General features: G+C 49.8%; 3 protein-coding genes across 5 annotated transcripts; 1 reads left to right on the top strand and 2 right to left on the bottom strand.

Moving 5' to 3' along the window:
- The first annotated feature begins 306 nt into the window (after positions 1 to 306).
- LOC124365505 (serine/arginine repetitive matrix protein 1-like) lies at positions 307 to 6,406 on the top strand. The gene is made up of 4 exons (XM_046821489.1): positions 307 to 532; positions 3,950 to 4,735; positions 5,104 to 6,027; positions 6,168 to 6,406. Exons 1-4 carry the CDS (start codon positions 307 to 309, stop codon positions 6,404 to 6,406), a joined length of 2,175 nt encoding a protein of 724 aa, XP_046677445.1.
- Positions 5,584 to 7,873, bottom strand: LOC124365504. The gene is made up of 4 exons (XM_046821488.1): positions 7,706 to 7,873; positions 7,252 to 7,439; positions 6,513 to 7,085; positions 5,584 to 6,215 (listed from the first exon to the last, which is right to left on the bottom strand). The coding sequence occupies exons 1-3, from the start codon at positions 7,871 to 7,873 to the stop codon at positions 6,638 to 6,640; spliced, it is 804 nt and encodes a 267-aa protein (XP_046677444.1). The 3' UTR covers positions 5,584 to 6,215; positions 6,513 to 6,637.
- Positions 7,874 to 7,946: 73 nt separating this feature from the next.
- LOC124364697 lies at positions 7,947 to 12,116 on the bottom strand. 3 transcript variants are annotated; one of them, XM_046820377.1, is made up of 2 exons: positions 9,278 to 12,116; positions 7,947 to 9,091 (listed from the first exon to the last, which is right to left on the bottom strand). In XM_046820377.1, the coding sequence occupies exon 2, from the start codon at positions 9,052 to 9,054 to the stop codon at positions 8,686 to 8,688; it is 369 nt and encodes a 122-aa protein (XP_046676333.1). In that variant the 5' UTR covers positions 9,055 to 9,091; positions 9,278 to 12,116; the 3' UTR covers positions 7,947 to 8,685. The 3 variants fall into 3 exon arrangements, with proteins under 3 accessions (XP_046676333.1, XP_046676332.1, XP_046676334.1); XM_046820376.1 differs by having other exon boundaries at positions 7,947 to 9,076; XM_046820378.1 differs by having other exon boundaries at positions 7,947 to 9,072.
- Between the last annotated feature and the right edge of the window lie 1,116 nt (positions 12,117 to 13,232).

Raw genomic sequence — 13,232 nt, 5'->3', positions numbered from 1 at the left:
ATTTAACACGTTCAATGCTGATGACGCCAGTTGGCGTCACACGGAACGTGCCTTGTATGCTGATGATGCCAGTTGGCGTCACTCCCACCTTTTTGCAAGCCAAAACTTGTAGCCATATTATCCTGTCTTATCAGTCAGTAAGTGGTTGTTTTTATTACTTATTACTTATTACACGAGTGATTACTCGTGTAATAAGTTATACTTATTAGTTTAAATGTTCGTTTTGAGTTTAAATTATCAGTGCGTAAATAAATATATGTTATAATGAGTTATAATATGCCGAGTACTTCTCGTGAAACCCAAGATATGACAATAAGTGAAATTGACCGCGAGTTGAATTCTGACACGGAATCTGAAGCACTGAGTAGTGGTGACAGTTGTATTCCCGGGGAAAGTGATTGGGATTTAGATAGCTGTGGTAATGACACCCAGGAAGATGAACAGGATGGATCAGTTCAGACGCTTCCATCACCTACTGTTCCAGCTACGGTTGCTCCCATTGCCATTGCCAGTGCAGTCCAAACTACACAAGGTAGGAGAAGAGCTGATTTACCTCAGTTAGTATGGAATGACAATCCTGCTTTGCAAACTTTTATATTTAACCAACCTACTGGTCTTAAGGTTCCAATACCGGGTAATAATAAGCCTATGGATTATTTGACATTAATTTTAGATGACGTTATGCTGCAATCAATTGTTAGGGAAACTAATATATACGCAGAAGAAGTATTTCTTTCTAGTTCCCATGCACAACACTCACGCATGAGTTACTGGCGAGACCTAAATATCCAAGAGCTAAAGGTATTTTTGGGCCTCTTTCTAGATACAGGAATAGTAAAAATGCCAAGACTAGAAAGTTATTGGAAAAGAGATGAACTGTTCCAAACTTGTTTTGGGAAACATATGTCACGTGATCGGTTTATGGGTATTTTACGTTGCCTTCACTTTGCCAAAGTAGATCAAGATAGTACTGATTGACTACAGAAAGTTAGGCCCCTGATAGACCATTTCAATAACAAAATGCTTAACATTTATGCAAAAAAAAGAGAACTGTCCATTGATGAGTCGATGATCCTGTGGCGTGGTCGCCTAGTCTTTAGACAATATATAGAAAACAAAAAACACAAATACGGTATAAAGTTTTATCTTCTTTGTGAACCTAATGGACTTACAATGAAGTTCTGTATATATTCTGGAGCTTTGGATGAGTTAGGTGGTGTGGGACACACTGAAAAAGTAGTACTGCATCTACTAAGAGAACGTCTGAACGCAGGCCATTCAGTTTATGCAGATAATTTTTATAACAGTGTCAATTTGACTAAACAGTTGTTACAACAAAGAACGTACATAACAGGGACTCTGCGTGTAGATAGGCAACAAAATCCAGTAGAAGTTGTCCAAGCTAAACTCAAGAAGGGTGAAACATGTGCAAAATATCATGAAGGAGTTGTAGTTGGAAAATGGAAGGATAAGAGAAACGTTCTATATATATCCAGCCAATTTGAAAATGAGATGAACGTGTCAGTGAATAAACGAGGAGTAGAAAAACAAAAGCCTCTTCCAATAATAGAATACAACAAGTATATGAGCGGCATAGATAGGCAGGATCAGATGCTTAGTTATTATCCAGCAGAAAGAAAAACAATCCGCTGGTACAAAAAGGTATTTGTGCACATTTTACAAATGGCAGTTGTGAATGCTTTTTTACTGTTTCGTCAAAACAATATTGGAGATAAAATGACATTGTTGACATTCAAACTTGACATAATAAGGAATCTTTTGAATGCCGCAGACAACCAGCCGTTGCCCTGTAATATGCCAAATATTTCCGAACACCAACCGACAAAGCTCCCAATGGGAGATAAAGGAAGAAGGCTACGAAAACGTTGTGTAATGTGTTACAGTAAAGGTATTCGTAAAGACACAATATATCAATGTGAGGCGTGCGACAGTAAACCTGGCCTATGTCTGGGTGACTGTTTTATAAATCACCACAAGTAAAAGTATAAAAGTGTCAATGTATATAGTGTAAATATAAACTTGTTGTGAATATTATATTTTGTAAAGAATAAAAACTATGGATACAAGGTAAGTACCCAATACATTTATCAATACTTATATTATAATTCGAGTTAGTTTCGTAAAAACAAGAACGACGCCACTTGGCGTCATCAGCATATCCCATCAAAACCAGATGCCATATGCTGATGACACCAAGTGGCCAAGTGTATTATTTTTTACATTATATTGCTAATTTTTGAATAAAACATTTTGTGAACATGTACATAATAAATTAAGAAATAATAAACATCCAAAAATAAAATAAAATATTTCAGCATTTGCACAATAATGAATTTCCATGTCAGCAGTGAACGTGTTAATAACACAATGATTTGACACGTAGAACTGATCTAAAAAATACATTAAATTTTAAGAGTACAAGTATTAAAATAAAAATTAATAGGTTTGAGCATTACCATATGTCTTAATTATACAGCAGATTCACATTGTTATTAAAATAAATATGAAGTTTCTCCAATATATATGGGTACTATATTAAATATAAAAATTGGTTTTAGAAGAAACTTTTATAATTTAACGATTAATGCAATGGCAGTGTTCGTGGAACTAAAACTCAGCACATCCTTTAAAATAAATCCCAGGGCGGCCAGTCAAAACCTCATTTCAAATTCCCGGTTTTCCAGGTAGAATATTTCCGATTATCTAGTCTATTTTCAAACGATATGGACAACTTTAGTACTGAATTTAACCCTTACACCAAGTGAAACAATTACGTTTTATCGTCACTAGCAATATTTGCAAAAAGTATTGCTAGCATTATGCAAAAAATTCGGTAACGATTTATCGCTATCCGCCTATTTTAAGTTTCTTAGTTTTATCTCTGTGTCGACTTAACATTGTGTATACCTAATAACTTCCCTTTCTGTGATGTTTAGAAAATAAATGTATCTACTTCAGAATTACAAAGACAATAAATAAATACCAACACAACGCTACAGTGGGGCAGACTGCAGCCCAGTATTGCGGGTCAGAGGTCTAGCGGTGGACGAACTTTCGGTACGAGACAATGATTTCGACGGTACACAAGGTCGGTTCAGTACATTCAACAAATAAACCAAATACTTTCATCTGAACTTTCCTTATTAATTTATCTTTTGTGGGGAAGGGGGAAGCCTAAGAATACCACGTTACTTTAAAGGAATTTTCCGAGATTCAGGGAAATAAATATATTTAAAATTCCAAGTAATTTTTCCTTTTTAAGTCATAGAAATGGTAGGGTATAAAATGAGCTTCCAGAATATATTAAATTTACTTAAAAATGTATGGATGTATATTATTTATAGAGAAAATAATTTACAACTATGCATTAGCGATCGTATGTTTCCTATCGAGGAATAGTCCGCGCATAAAACAGCAGATACGCTAGTGTTGAAAAATATACACAGAAAAAAAAACGAACTTGAATTATAACATTATTTATAAATCGTTTTAAACAAAAAGAACTACAAAAACATGTTTCGCCGATCGTTTTTGTCCACATATTTATTACGTTACCACAGCATGACTGTCATTTCTTAAGCTAGCCCTACAGATGTTTGTGTATAGTTGCAAGTATTGCTTTTTTTATAAAAGTGTCGTTTACTCTACCACATATTAAATTTAAACCATCTGTGAATTTAAAATTTCATCACGCCCCATTTAAATAACATTTAAGATACTAAAACATGTGTGGCGGATTCTTAATGTTTAACATTGTCTTAAAAAAAGACATCCCTTCACAATAAGATCTTTTAAGTAAAACCCTTAGTGTAATAACATATAACTCACAAATTTAATAATTAATACCAAATTTAACACATGTTGTGATTATTTAACAATAAACAATGAAATTGACTCTGAAAAACAAAAATACCTTTGCCCATCGAAGTTCAGCAGCCAGTCCTGAAGTCCACCAGCCGAAGTCCCGCAGTCCACCCGCAGAAGTCCCGAAGTCCACCCGCAGAAGTCCCGAAGTCCACCCGCCGAATCCTCCCAGATCCTCTCGTCCACGCAGTCCGCACGTCGAAGTCCCGCAGTTCGCCCGCCGAAGTCCCGCAGAATCCTCCCAGATCCACTCGTCCAGCCGACCGAAGTCACGTGGCAAATCCGCCAACCGATGCCTGTGGTAAGCCCGCCAACCTGTCCAGTGGTAAAATCCGACGACTGCTATCCCGTGTTACGTCCGCCAAACGAAGTCCCGTGTTCCGTCCGCCAACCAAGTCCCGTGTTCCCGTCCGCCGAAGTCCCGCAGTCCGCCCGCCGAAGTCCCGCAGTCCGCCCGCCGAAGTCCCGCAGTCCGCCCGCCGAAGTCCCGCAGTCCGCCCGCCGAAGTCCCGCAGTCCGCCCGCCGAAGTCCCGCAGTCCGCCCGCCGAAGTCCCGCAGTCCGCCCGCCGAAGTCCCGCAGTCCGCCCGCCGAAGTCCCGCAGTCCGCCCGCCGAAGTCCCGCAGTCCGCCCGCCGAAGTCCCGCAGTCCTCTCGCTGAAGTTCCGCCGCCGAAACAACGCAGTCCGCACGTCGAAGTCCCGCAGTTCGCCCGTCGAAGTCCCACAGTTCGCCCGCCGAAGTCCCGCAGTCCGTCCGCGGAAGTCCCGCAGTCCACCCGCCGAATCCTCCCAGATCCTCTCGTCCAGCCGACCGAAGTCGCGTGGCAAATCCGCCGACCGAAGTCCCATGGTAAGCCCGCCAACCTGTCGTGTGGTAAAATCAGACGACTGCTATCCCGTGTTGCGTCCGCCAGCCGAAGTCCCGCAGTCCACCCGCGAAGTCCCGCAGTTCGCCAGCCGAAGTCCCGCAGTCCGCCCGCCGAATCCTCCTAGATCTGCACGTCCAGCCGACCGAAGTCCCGTGGCAAATCCGCCGCCCCAATTCCCGTGGTAAGCCCGCCAACCTGTCCTGTGGTAAAATCCGCCGACACCACGCAGTCCGCACGTCGAAGTTCCGCAGTCCGCCCGCCGAATCCTTCGGGTCCGCTTGTCAAGGTCACGCAGTCACGCAACAATGAAATTGACTCTGAAAAACAAAAATACCTTTGCCCATCGAAGTTCAGCAGCCAGTCCTGAAGTCCACCAGCCGAAGTCCCGCAGTCCACCCGCAGAAGTCCCGAAGTCCACCCTCCGAATCCTCCCAGATCCTCTCGTCTAGCCGACCGAAGTCACGTGGCAAAAGTGCCGACCGAAGTCCCGTGGTATGCCCACCAACCTGCCCTGTGGTCAAGTCCGCCAACCAAGTCCCGTGTTCCGTCCGCCCGCCGAAGTCCCGCAGTCCACCAGCCGAAGTCCCGCAGTCCACTCGCCGAAGTCCCGGAGTCCGCCCGCCGAATCCTCCCAGATCCGCTCGTCCAGCCGACCTGCGGCAAATCCGCCGACCGAAGTCCCGTGGTAAGCTCGCCAACCTGTTCTGTGGTAAAATCCATCGACAGCTATCCCGTGCTTCGTCCGCCCGCCGTAGTCCCGCAGTTCGCCAGCCGAAGTCCCTCAGTCCTCTCGCCGAAGTTCCGCCGCCGAATCAACGTAGTCCGCACGTCGAAGTCCCGCAGTCCGCCCGCCGAATCCTCCCAGATCTGCTCGTCCAGCCGACCAAAGTCCCGTGGCAAATCCGCCGCCCGAATTCTCGTGGTAAGCCCGCCAACCTGTCCTGTGGTAAAATCCGCCGACACCACGCAGTTCGCACGTCGAAGTACCGCAGTCCGCCCGCCGAATCCTCGCAGATCCTCTCGTCTAGCCGACCGAAGTCACGTGGCAAAAGCGCCGACCGAAGTCTCGTGGTATGCCCGCCAACCTGCCCTGTGGTCAAGTCCGCCAACCAAGTCCCGTGTTCCGTCCGCCCGCCGAAGTCCACCCGCCTAATCCTCCCAGATCCTCTCGTCTCCGCAGTCGGCACGTCGAAGTTCCGCAGTCCTCTCGCCGAAGTTCCGCTGCCGACACCACGCAGTCCGCCCGCCGAATCCTTCGGGTCCTCTCGTCAAGGTCACGCAATCCGCCGACCGAGGTCCCGCGGCCCACCCGCCGAATCCTCCCAGATCCTCTCGTCTAGCCGACCGAAGTCACGTGGCAAAAGCGCCGACCGAAGTCTCGTGGTATGCCCGCCAACCTGCCCTGTGGTCAAGTCCGCCAACCAAGTCCCGTGTTCCGTCCGCCCGCCGAAGTCCACCCGCCTAATCCTCCCAGATCCTCTCGTCTCCGCAGTCGGCACGTCGAAGTTCCGCAGTCCTCTCGCCGAAGTTCCGCTGCCGACACCACGCAGTCCGCCCGCCGAATCCTTCGGGTCCTCTCGTCAAGGTCACGCAATCCGCCGACCGAGGTCCCGCGGCCCACCCGCCGAATCCTCCCAGATCCTCTCGTCTAGCCGACCGAAGTCACGTGGCAAAAGCGCCGACCGAAGTCTCGTGGTATGCCCGCCAACCTGCCCTGTGGTCAAGTCCGCCAACCAAGTCCGTGTTCCGTCCGCCCGCCGAATCCTCCCAGATCCTCTCGTCTCCGCAGTCGGCACGTCGAAGTTCCGCAGTCCTCTCGCCGAAGTTCCGCTGCCGACACCACGCAGTCCGCCCGCCGAATCCTTCGGGTCCTCTCGTCAAGGTCACGCAATCCGCCGACCGAGGTCCCGCGGCCCACCCGCCGAATCCTCCCAGATCCTCTCGTCTAGCCGACCGAAGTCACGTGGCAAAAGCGCCGACCGAAGTCCCGTGGTATGCCCGCCAACCTGCCCTGTGGTCAAGTCCGCCAACCAAGTCCCGTGTTCCGTCCACCCGCCGAATCCTCCCAGATCCTCTCGTCTCCGCAGTCGGCACGTCGAAGTTCCGCAGTCCTCTCGCCGAAGTTCCGCTGCCGACACCACGCAGTCCGCCCGCCGAATCCTTCGGGTCCTCTCGTCAAGGTCACGCAATCCGCCGACCGAGGTCCCGCGGCCCAGACCCGCCGAATCCTCCCAGATCCTCTCGTCTAGCCGACCGAAGTCACGTGGCAAAAGCGCCGACCGAAGTCCCGTGGTATGCCCGCCAACCTGCCCTGTGGTCAAGTCCGCCAACCAAGTCCCGTGTTCCGTCCACCCGCCGAATCCTCCCAGATCCTCTCGTCTCCGCAGTCAGCACGTCGAAGTTCCGCAGTCCTCTCGCCGAAGTTCCGCTGCCGACACCACGCAGTCCGCCCGCCGAATCCTTCGGGTCCTCTCGTCAAGGTACGCAATCCGCCAACCAAGTCCCGTGTTCCGTCCGCCCGCCGAATCCTCCCAGATCCTCTCGTCTCCGCAGTCGGCACGTCGAAGTTCCGCAGTCCTCTCGCCGAAGTTCCGCTGCCGACACCACGCAGTCCGCCCGCCGAATCCTTCGGGTCCTCTCGTCAAGGTCCCGCAGTCCGCTAACCGAAGTCCCCTGGTCAGTCCGCTAACAGAAGTCCCGTAGTCAGTCCATAAACCGAAGTCCCGTGGTCCAACCGCTAATAGAAGTCCAGGAGTCCTCCGAAGTCCCTTAGTACGCCAATCCAAAACCCGAATTCCGCCAGATATCCAACAGCCGCAATTCCAACGTGGCCACCGTAGTATAGTCCGCATATAGAAGTCCCGTGTCCCGTCCGCCAACTGCTGTCCCGTGTCCCGTCCGCCAAACGTTCCTTGACCCGTTCGTCAAGCGAAGTCCCGCCGTCCGCCAACCGAGGTCCCTTGGCCCATATCCCAACAGAAGTCCCGTAGTCCATACTCCAAACGCCAGATATCCGACCGGAGCAGCTCAAACGCAAGTCCGCCGCAGTTTCGTAGTCCTCTCAATAAAGCATCACAGTCGAATGGCCGAAGTTTGCCCTCCAAAGTCCCGAGATCCATCAAACATTAAATACATATAAAAGACTATAAATTTAATGAATAATTGCAAAATACACCCTAACTCATGTTGTAAATATATATATATATATATATATATATATATATATATACAGAATAAGAATATTTATTGGAAAACAGAAATACCTCTGCTCATCGAAGTCCCGGAATCCAGCAATCGACTCGCCTAAGTTAGCACACCAATCACCGATGACCTGAAGTTCACCAGGGACACGTTAGCCGGTCTTCTACTATGTCCACCTACAGTAATCCCGACGCAAGTCCGCTCAAGTTTCAAAGTCCAACCGCCAGTACCGCATTCCAGTCGTCAATATCTCGCAGTTCGCCAACCGAAAACCCGCAGTACGTCAACAGAATTCCCGTAGTCCTTACTCCGAAGCGCCAGACATCCGAACGGCGCAGTTCTAACTTGAGTCTACCGCAGTCGAACCACTGAACATCAGTAGTCCACTTTTCAAACTTCGGCTTTCCGCCCGTAAAAGGCCCTCAGTCCGGCCGGAGAAACCTTGCAATCGCCTCGCTGAAGGTCACCAGTCCGCCAAGCATCCTTAAGCCGCCATCCCGAAGTCCACCGTCAAAGTCAGGCAAATCGCCTGCCGCAGCCCCCCAGTCCGGCCGTAGAATCCCAGCTGTCCACCCTTCCACCCTTCCAAGTCCCGCAGACCGCCAGCCGAAGTCCCGCAGACCGTCCGTCAAAGGCCCTCAGTCCGGCCGGAGAAACCCTGCAATCGTCTCGCTGAAGTTCACCAGTCCGCCAAGCTTTCTTAAGCCGCCATCCCGTAGTCCACCGTAAGTCAGGCAAGTCGCCTGCCGCAGCCCCCCAGTCCGGCCGTAGAATCCCAGCTGTCCACCCTTCTAAGTCCCGCAGACCGCCCGTCGAAGTCCCGCAGACCGCCCGTCGAAGTCCCGCAGACCGCCCGTCGAAGTCCCGCAGACCGCCCGTCGAAGTCCCGCAGACCGCCCGTCGAAGTCCCGCAGACCGCCCGTCGAAGTCCCGCAGACCGCCCGTCGAAGTCCCGCAGACCGCCCGTCGAAGTCCCGCAGACCGCCCGTCGAAGTCCCGCAGACCGCCCGTCGAAGTCCCGCAGACCGCCCGTCGAAGTCCCGCAGACCGCCCGTCGAAGTCCCGCAGACCGCCCGTCGAAGTCCCGCATACTGGCCATCAAAGTCTCGCAGTCAGCCTGTCTGTCCCGAAGGCCACCAAACAGACAAGCATTAAATAAATAAGACTATAAATTTAAATAACTAATTGCAAAATTAAACCGAACCCATGTTGTGTATATATATATTTATATGTGTGTGTGTGTGTGTGTATATATACAACAATATAGTTGATTCATAAATAACTTTCAAAAAAGAATAATTGATTCAGAAAAACAAAAATACCTCTGGCCATCGAAGTCCCGAAATCCAGTTTTGAAGTCCAACCGCCAGTACCGGGTTCCAGTTGTCGGAAGTCCCGCAGTGCACCCACCGAAATCCCGCAGTACGTCAACCGAAGTCCCGTAGTCCTTACTCCGAAACGCTAGATATCCGAACTGCGCAGCTCCACCGTATTGAACAGCCGAAATTCAGTAGTACACTCTTGAAAGTCCGGCTGTCCACCCTTCAAAGTCCGTCATTCCGGCCGGAGAAAACCTGCAATCGTCCCGCTGGACATCACCAGTCCGCCTGGCATCCTTAAGCCGCCATCCCGTCGTTATGTAGCCCACCGATGGTCAGGCAATTCACCTGCCGAAGACCCTCAGTCCGGCCGTAGAATCCCAGCTGTCCACCCTTCCAAAACCGTCAGCTCGACGAACGTCTGGCAGTACGCCCGTCGAAACCCCGCAGTCCGCTGCTGTAAACGTAGTCAGCTCGTTGAAGTGCCGCAGTCCACCAACCGAAGTCCCGTATCCCATCTTCCGACAGAAGTCCCGTATCCCATCTTCCGACAGAAGTCCCGTAGTCTGCCCTCCCTCCAATGCGCCAGACGTGCGACCGTCGCAATTCCAAAGCGTATCAACTACAGTCGAACCGCCGAAATTGAGTAGTCCGCTCTTCACAGTTCAGCAGACACCTTTTAAAAGCCCCTTAGTCCGGCCAGTGAAAGCCTGCAGTCCTCCCGAAGAAGTTTACCAGTCCGCCCTCGTAAGTCCGACAGTCAGCTAGGCGCCCTTTAGCTGCATTCCTGTGTCCTACAATCCACCTAAAAGTCAAGCAATTTACCTACCGAAGCCACCCTGTCCGACCGTAGAATACATGCAGTCCTCTCACCCAAGTTCTGCAGGTAGCCCGCCGAAGTCCAGTCCGCCAACCGACGCCCAGTCCGTTTGCCAACTGCTGTCCCGTGTCCTGTCCGTCAAGAGATGTACTCCAGTCAACCAACCGAAGTCCCGTAGTCTGCCAACCTAGGTGCTGTGGCTCATCCTCGAACAGAAGTCCTGTAATCTGTACTACGAAGTGCCAGACACCCAACCGGCACAGTTCGAACGTGAGGCCGCCCCGCCGCAGTTATGAACTCCGCCCACCGAAGCCCCGCAGTTGAATCGCCAAAAATCTGTCTGTAGTCCGCCCTCCAAAGTCCAGCAGTTCACCAAACAGTCAAGCAATAAAATAATATGAAGGACGTTAATTTAATAACTTAATTAAATTAACACTAACCCATGCAAGAAAATAATATAATTGATTCTGAAAAACAAAATACCTCTGTCCATCGAAACTGTGAAATATACCAGATGACCCGTCAAGTTTAGCTGACCGCTCCCCGAAATTCCGAGCCGACAGCCGAGAGCCAGCAGGTGACCCACCAAGTCCGGAGCCCGCAGTTGACCCACCAAGTCTGGAGCCCGCAGTTGACCCACCAAGTTCAGCAGACAACTCGCCGATGTCCCAAAGTTCGCTAGGAACCCGTTAGCCGGTCATCTACTACACATCAGTCTACAGTAATTACGACGCAAGTCCGGTTCAGTTTCGAAGTCCAACCGCCAGTGCCGCTTACCAGTCTTCGAAGTCCCGCAGTCCACCAGACGCATGTTTACCGCAGTCCTGTTGTCAGTTCAACGCAATTATTAAGTTTTTCTATAGTAATCACGATGTGGGTCAGCCGCCGCAGTTCCGTAGCTCGACCGCAGTCTCTAAATCATCATCCGAAGTCCCACAGCAGAAATCCGACATCTTTCCACCTCAGTGTCATCGCATGTCTAAAATAATAAACATAGATGAAATGAACTACAAATGCCAAACTTAAAAATATTTTTATAATTTATCAAATAAGAAATTGTTAACATTATTTGTATTGTCCAGATTATTGCCATTTGCGACTGAAACTGTGCAAACCATTTTCTAAATAGTCAGATATTTGTTAATTACTTTTGAATTATATGGTGGTATCAATAAATATAATTTTAGTAAAATATTTAATGTAACTGTCAATCTTTTTTCCCTTGGCTAAGACTCGCAGGAATGGTATTACACTGTACAACAGAAATAAACTAACAAGAGTTGGAATAAGTGCATTAATAAAATGAAATTTTATTAGAAATAAAAACCTATGTACAATGTAAGATTACGCCACATCACGTGTTGAGTAACAGGCTTTGCTGAGATTCAATGAAACATTTTAAGTATATAACTTATTTCATTATTGAAAAATAGATAGATAGATAATAATAGGACAAAGAAATTTTTATATTCCTCGCCTATGGTTAAGACAAAAAGCAAACAACCAGGAACCCTTGATTGTCCATGTCAAATTTCAGTTCAATCGGTCCAGTAGTTTATACATAATTACCACACAAAACACCTTTAGATTTTTATATATTATATATCATTACAGGCAGAAATTAAATCTTTCAATCCTCAGCTTCACTTACATAAGCATTAGCACTATTCCAATGTGATGTGATGTGATGATCCTAATAGAAAATGTTATGTCATAAATGCAATACTACTAAATGAGAAACTATCAACTTTCAGTCTTAATTTTATAAAAATACCAAAATACAAAATTAATCCTTATTGTGTACTTATGACAAAATAAGTTCATACGGAATTATTACCTAAATATTTATCTATCTACTGTTTGATTATGTACCGGTACCTTTGTAGTTTGAACGCTGAGAATTGAAGCTCGTCCGCCATAGTCCCTAGACCTCTCGCCGCCGTCCCGAGGTCCGCCGACAGGAATACATAGTCTGACCACTTGTCCAGTAGTACACCTGTCATAGTTGAAGCCCACCAACAAAGTTAAGCCTTCGCAAGACCCTCTCTCAATCCGGTGACCGCCAGCCGAAGTCCCTAAGGCCTTCAGCCGACGTCCAGCGGACCACCAGCCGAAGTCCCGCAGACCACCAGCCGAAGTCCCGCAGACCACCAGCCGAAGTCCCGCAGACCACCAGCCGAAGTCCCGAAGGCCTCACCAGCCGAAGTCCAGACCACCAGCCGAAGTCCCGAAGGCCTCCAGCCGACTTCACCGTCCACGAGCCGTGGTCCTGCAGTCCGCCCGCCGAGGTCCCGCGAACCACCAGCCGAAGGCCCGAAGACCTCCAGCCAAGACCCGAAGACCTCCAGCCAAGACCCGAAGACCTCCAGCCAAGACCCGAAGACCTCCAGCCAAAGACCCGAAGACCTCCAGCCGACTTCCAGCGTCCACGAGCCGTGGTCCTGCAATCCGCCCGCCTAGGTCCCGCGGACCACCAGCCGACGTCCAGCGTCCACGAGCCGTGGTCCTGCAGTCCGCCCGCCGAGGTCCCGCGGACCACCAGCCGAAGACCTCCAGCCAAAGACCCGAAGACCTCCAGCCGACGTCCAGCGTCCACGAGCCGTGGTCCTGCAGTCCGCCCGCCGATATCCCTCTGACCACCAGCCGAAGTCCCGAATACAACCAGCCGACATCCAGCGTCCACGAGCCGAAGTCCCGAATACAACCAGCCGACATCCAGCGTCCACGAGCCGAGGTCCTGCAGTCCGCCCGCCCGCCGTGGTCCTGCAGTCCGCCCGCCCGCCGTGGTCCCGCAGTCCGCGCGCCGAGGTCCCGCGAACCACCAGCCGAAAACCTCCAGCCAAAGACCCGAAGACAACCAGCCGACATCCAGCGTCCACGAGCCAAGGTCCTGCAGTCCGCCCGCCTGCCCGCCGTGGTCCCGCAGTCCGCGCGCCATCGGTTTGTAAGCTACAATCCTGCAGTCCGCAAACCGGTCTCGCAGTCCACCCGATAAAATTGCCAAATACATCCCGTGGTTGTTCCACAGCTGCCTTTAGAAGCTGTTCACTACCAATGTACTGCAATTGAAGTTTCATGCCGTCTGAAGAAAAACTGTTCTGAACTCGACGTTTTTCCGTCTCTGTCTCGTAGTGTGTC

The sequence above is a fragment of the Homalodisca vitripennis genome, chromosome 6, assembly GCF_021130785.1.
Source record: "Homalodisca vitripennis isolate AUS2020 chromosome 6, UT_GWSS_2.1, whole genome shotgun sequence".
NCBI classification, from domain to species: Eukaryota; Metazoa; Arthropoda; class Insecta; order Hemiptera; family Cicadellidae; genus Homalodisca; species Homalodisca vitripennis.
The sequence above is the reverse complement of the archived record's forward strand: the minus strand, read 5'-3'. Positions and strand labels throughout refer to the sequence as shown.

Bases quoted from the DNA above. Each gene is read 5' to 3' on its own strand.
- LOC124365505 (XM_046821489.1), top strand. From the start codon at position 307: ATGACAATAAGTGAAATTGACCGCGAGTTGAATTCTGACACGGAATCT. The intron at 533-3,949 runs GTAGGAGAAGAG...TGCCCATCGAAG, and splicing joins TGCAGTCCAAACTACACAAG to TTCAGCAGCCAGTCCTGAAG. The intron at 4,736-5,103 runs GTAAGCCCGCCA...TGCCCATCGAAG, and splicing joins CCGCCGACCGAAGTCCCATG to TTCAGCAGCCAGTCCTGAAG.
- LOC124365504 (XM_046821488.1), bottom strand. From the start codon at position 7,873: ATGGATCTCGGGACTTTGGAGGGCAAACTTCGGCCATTCGACTGTGAT. The intron at 7,440-7,705 runs GTTGGCGGACGG...GACTTCTGTTAG, and splicing joins ATATGGGCCAAGGGACCTCG to CGGACTGACCAGGGGACTTC. The intron at 7,086-7,251 runs GTTGGCGGATTG...ACACGGGACTTG, and splicing joins CGGACGGAACACGGGACTTG to GTTGGCGGACTTGACCACAG.
- LOC124364697 (XM_046820377.1), bottom strand. From the start codon at position 9,054: ATGGCCAGTATGCGGGACTTCGACGGGCGGTCTGCGGGACTTCGACGG.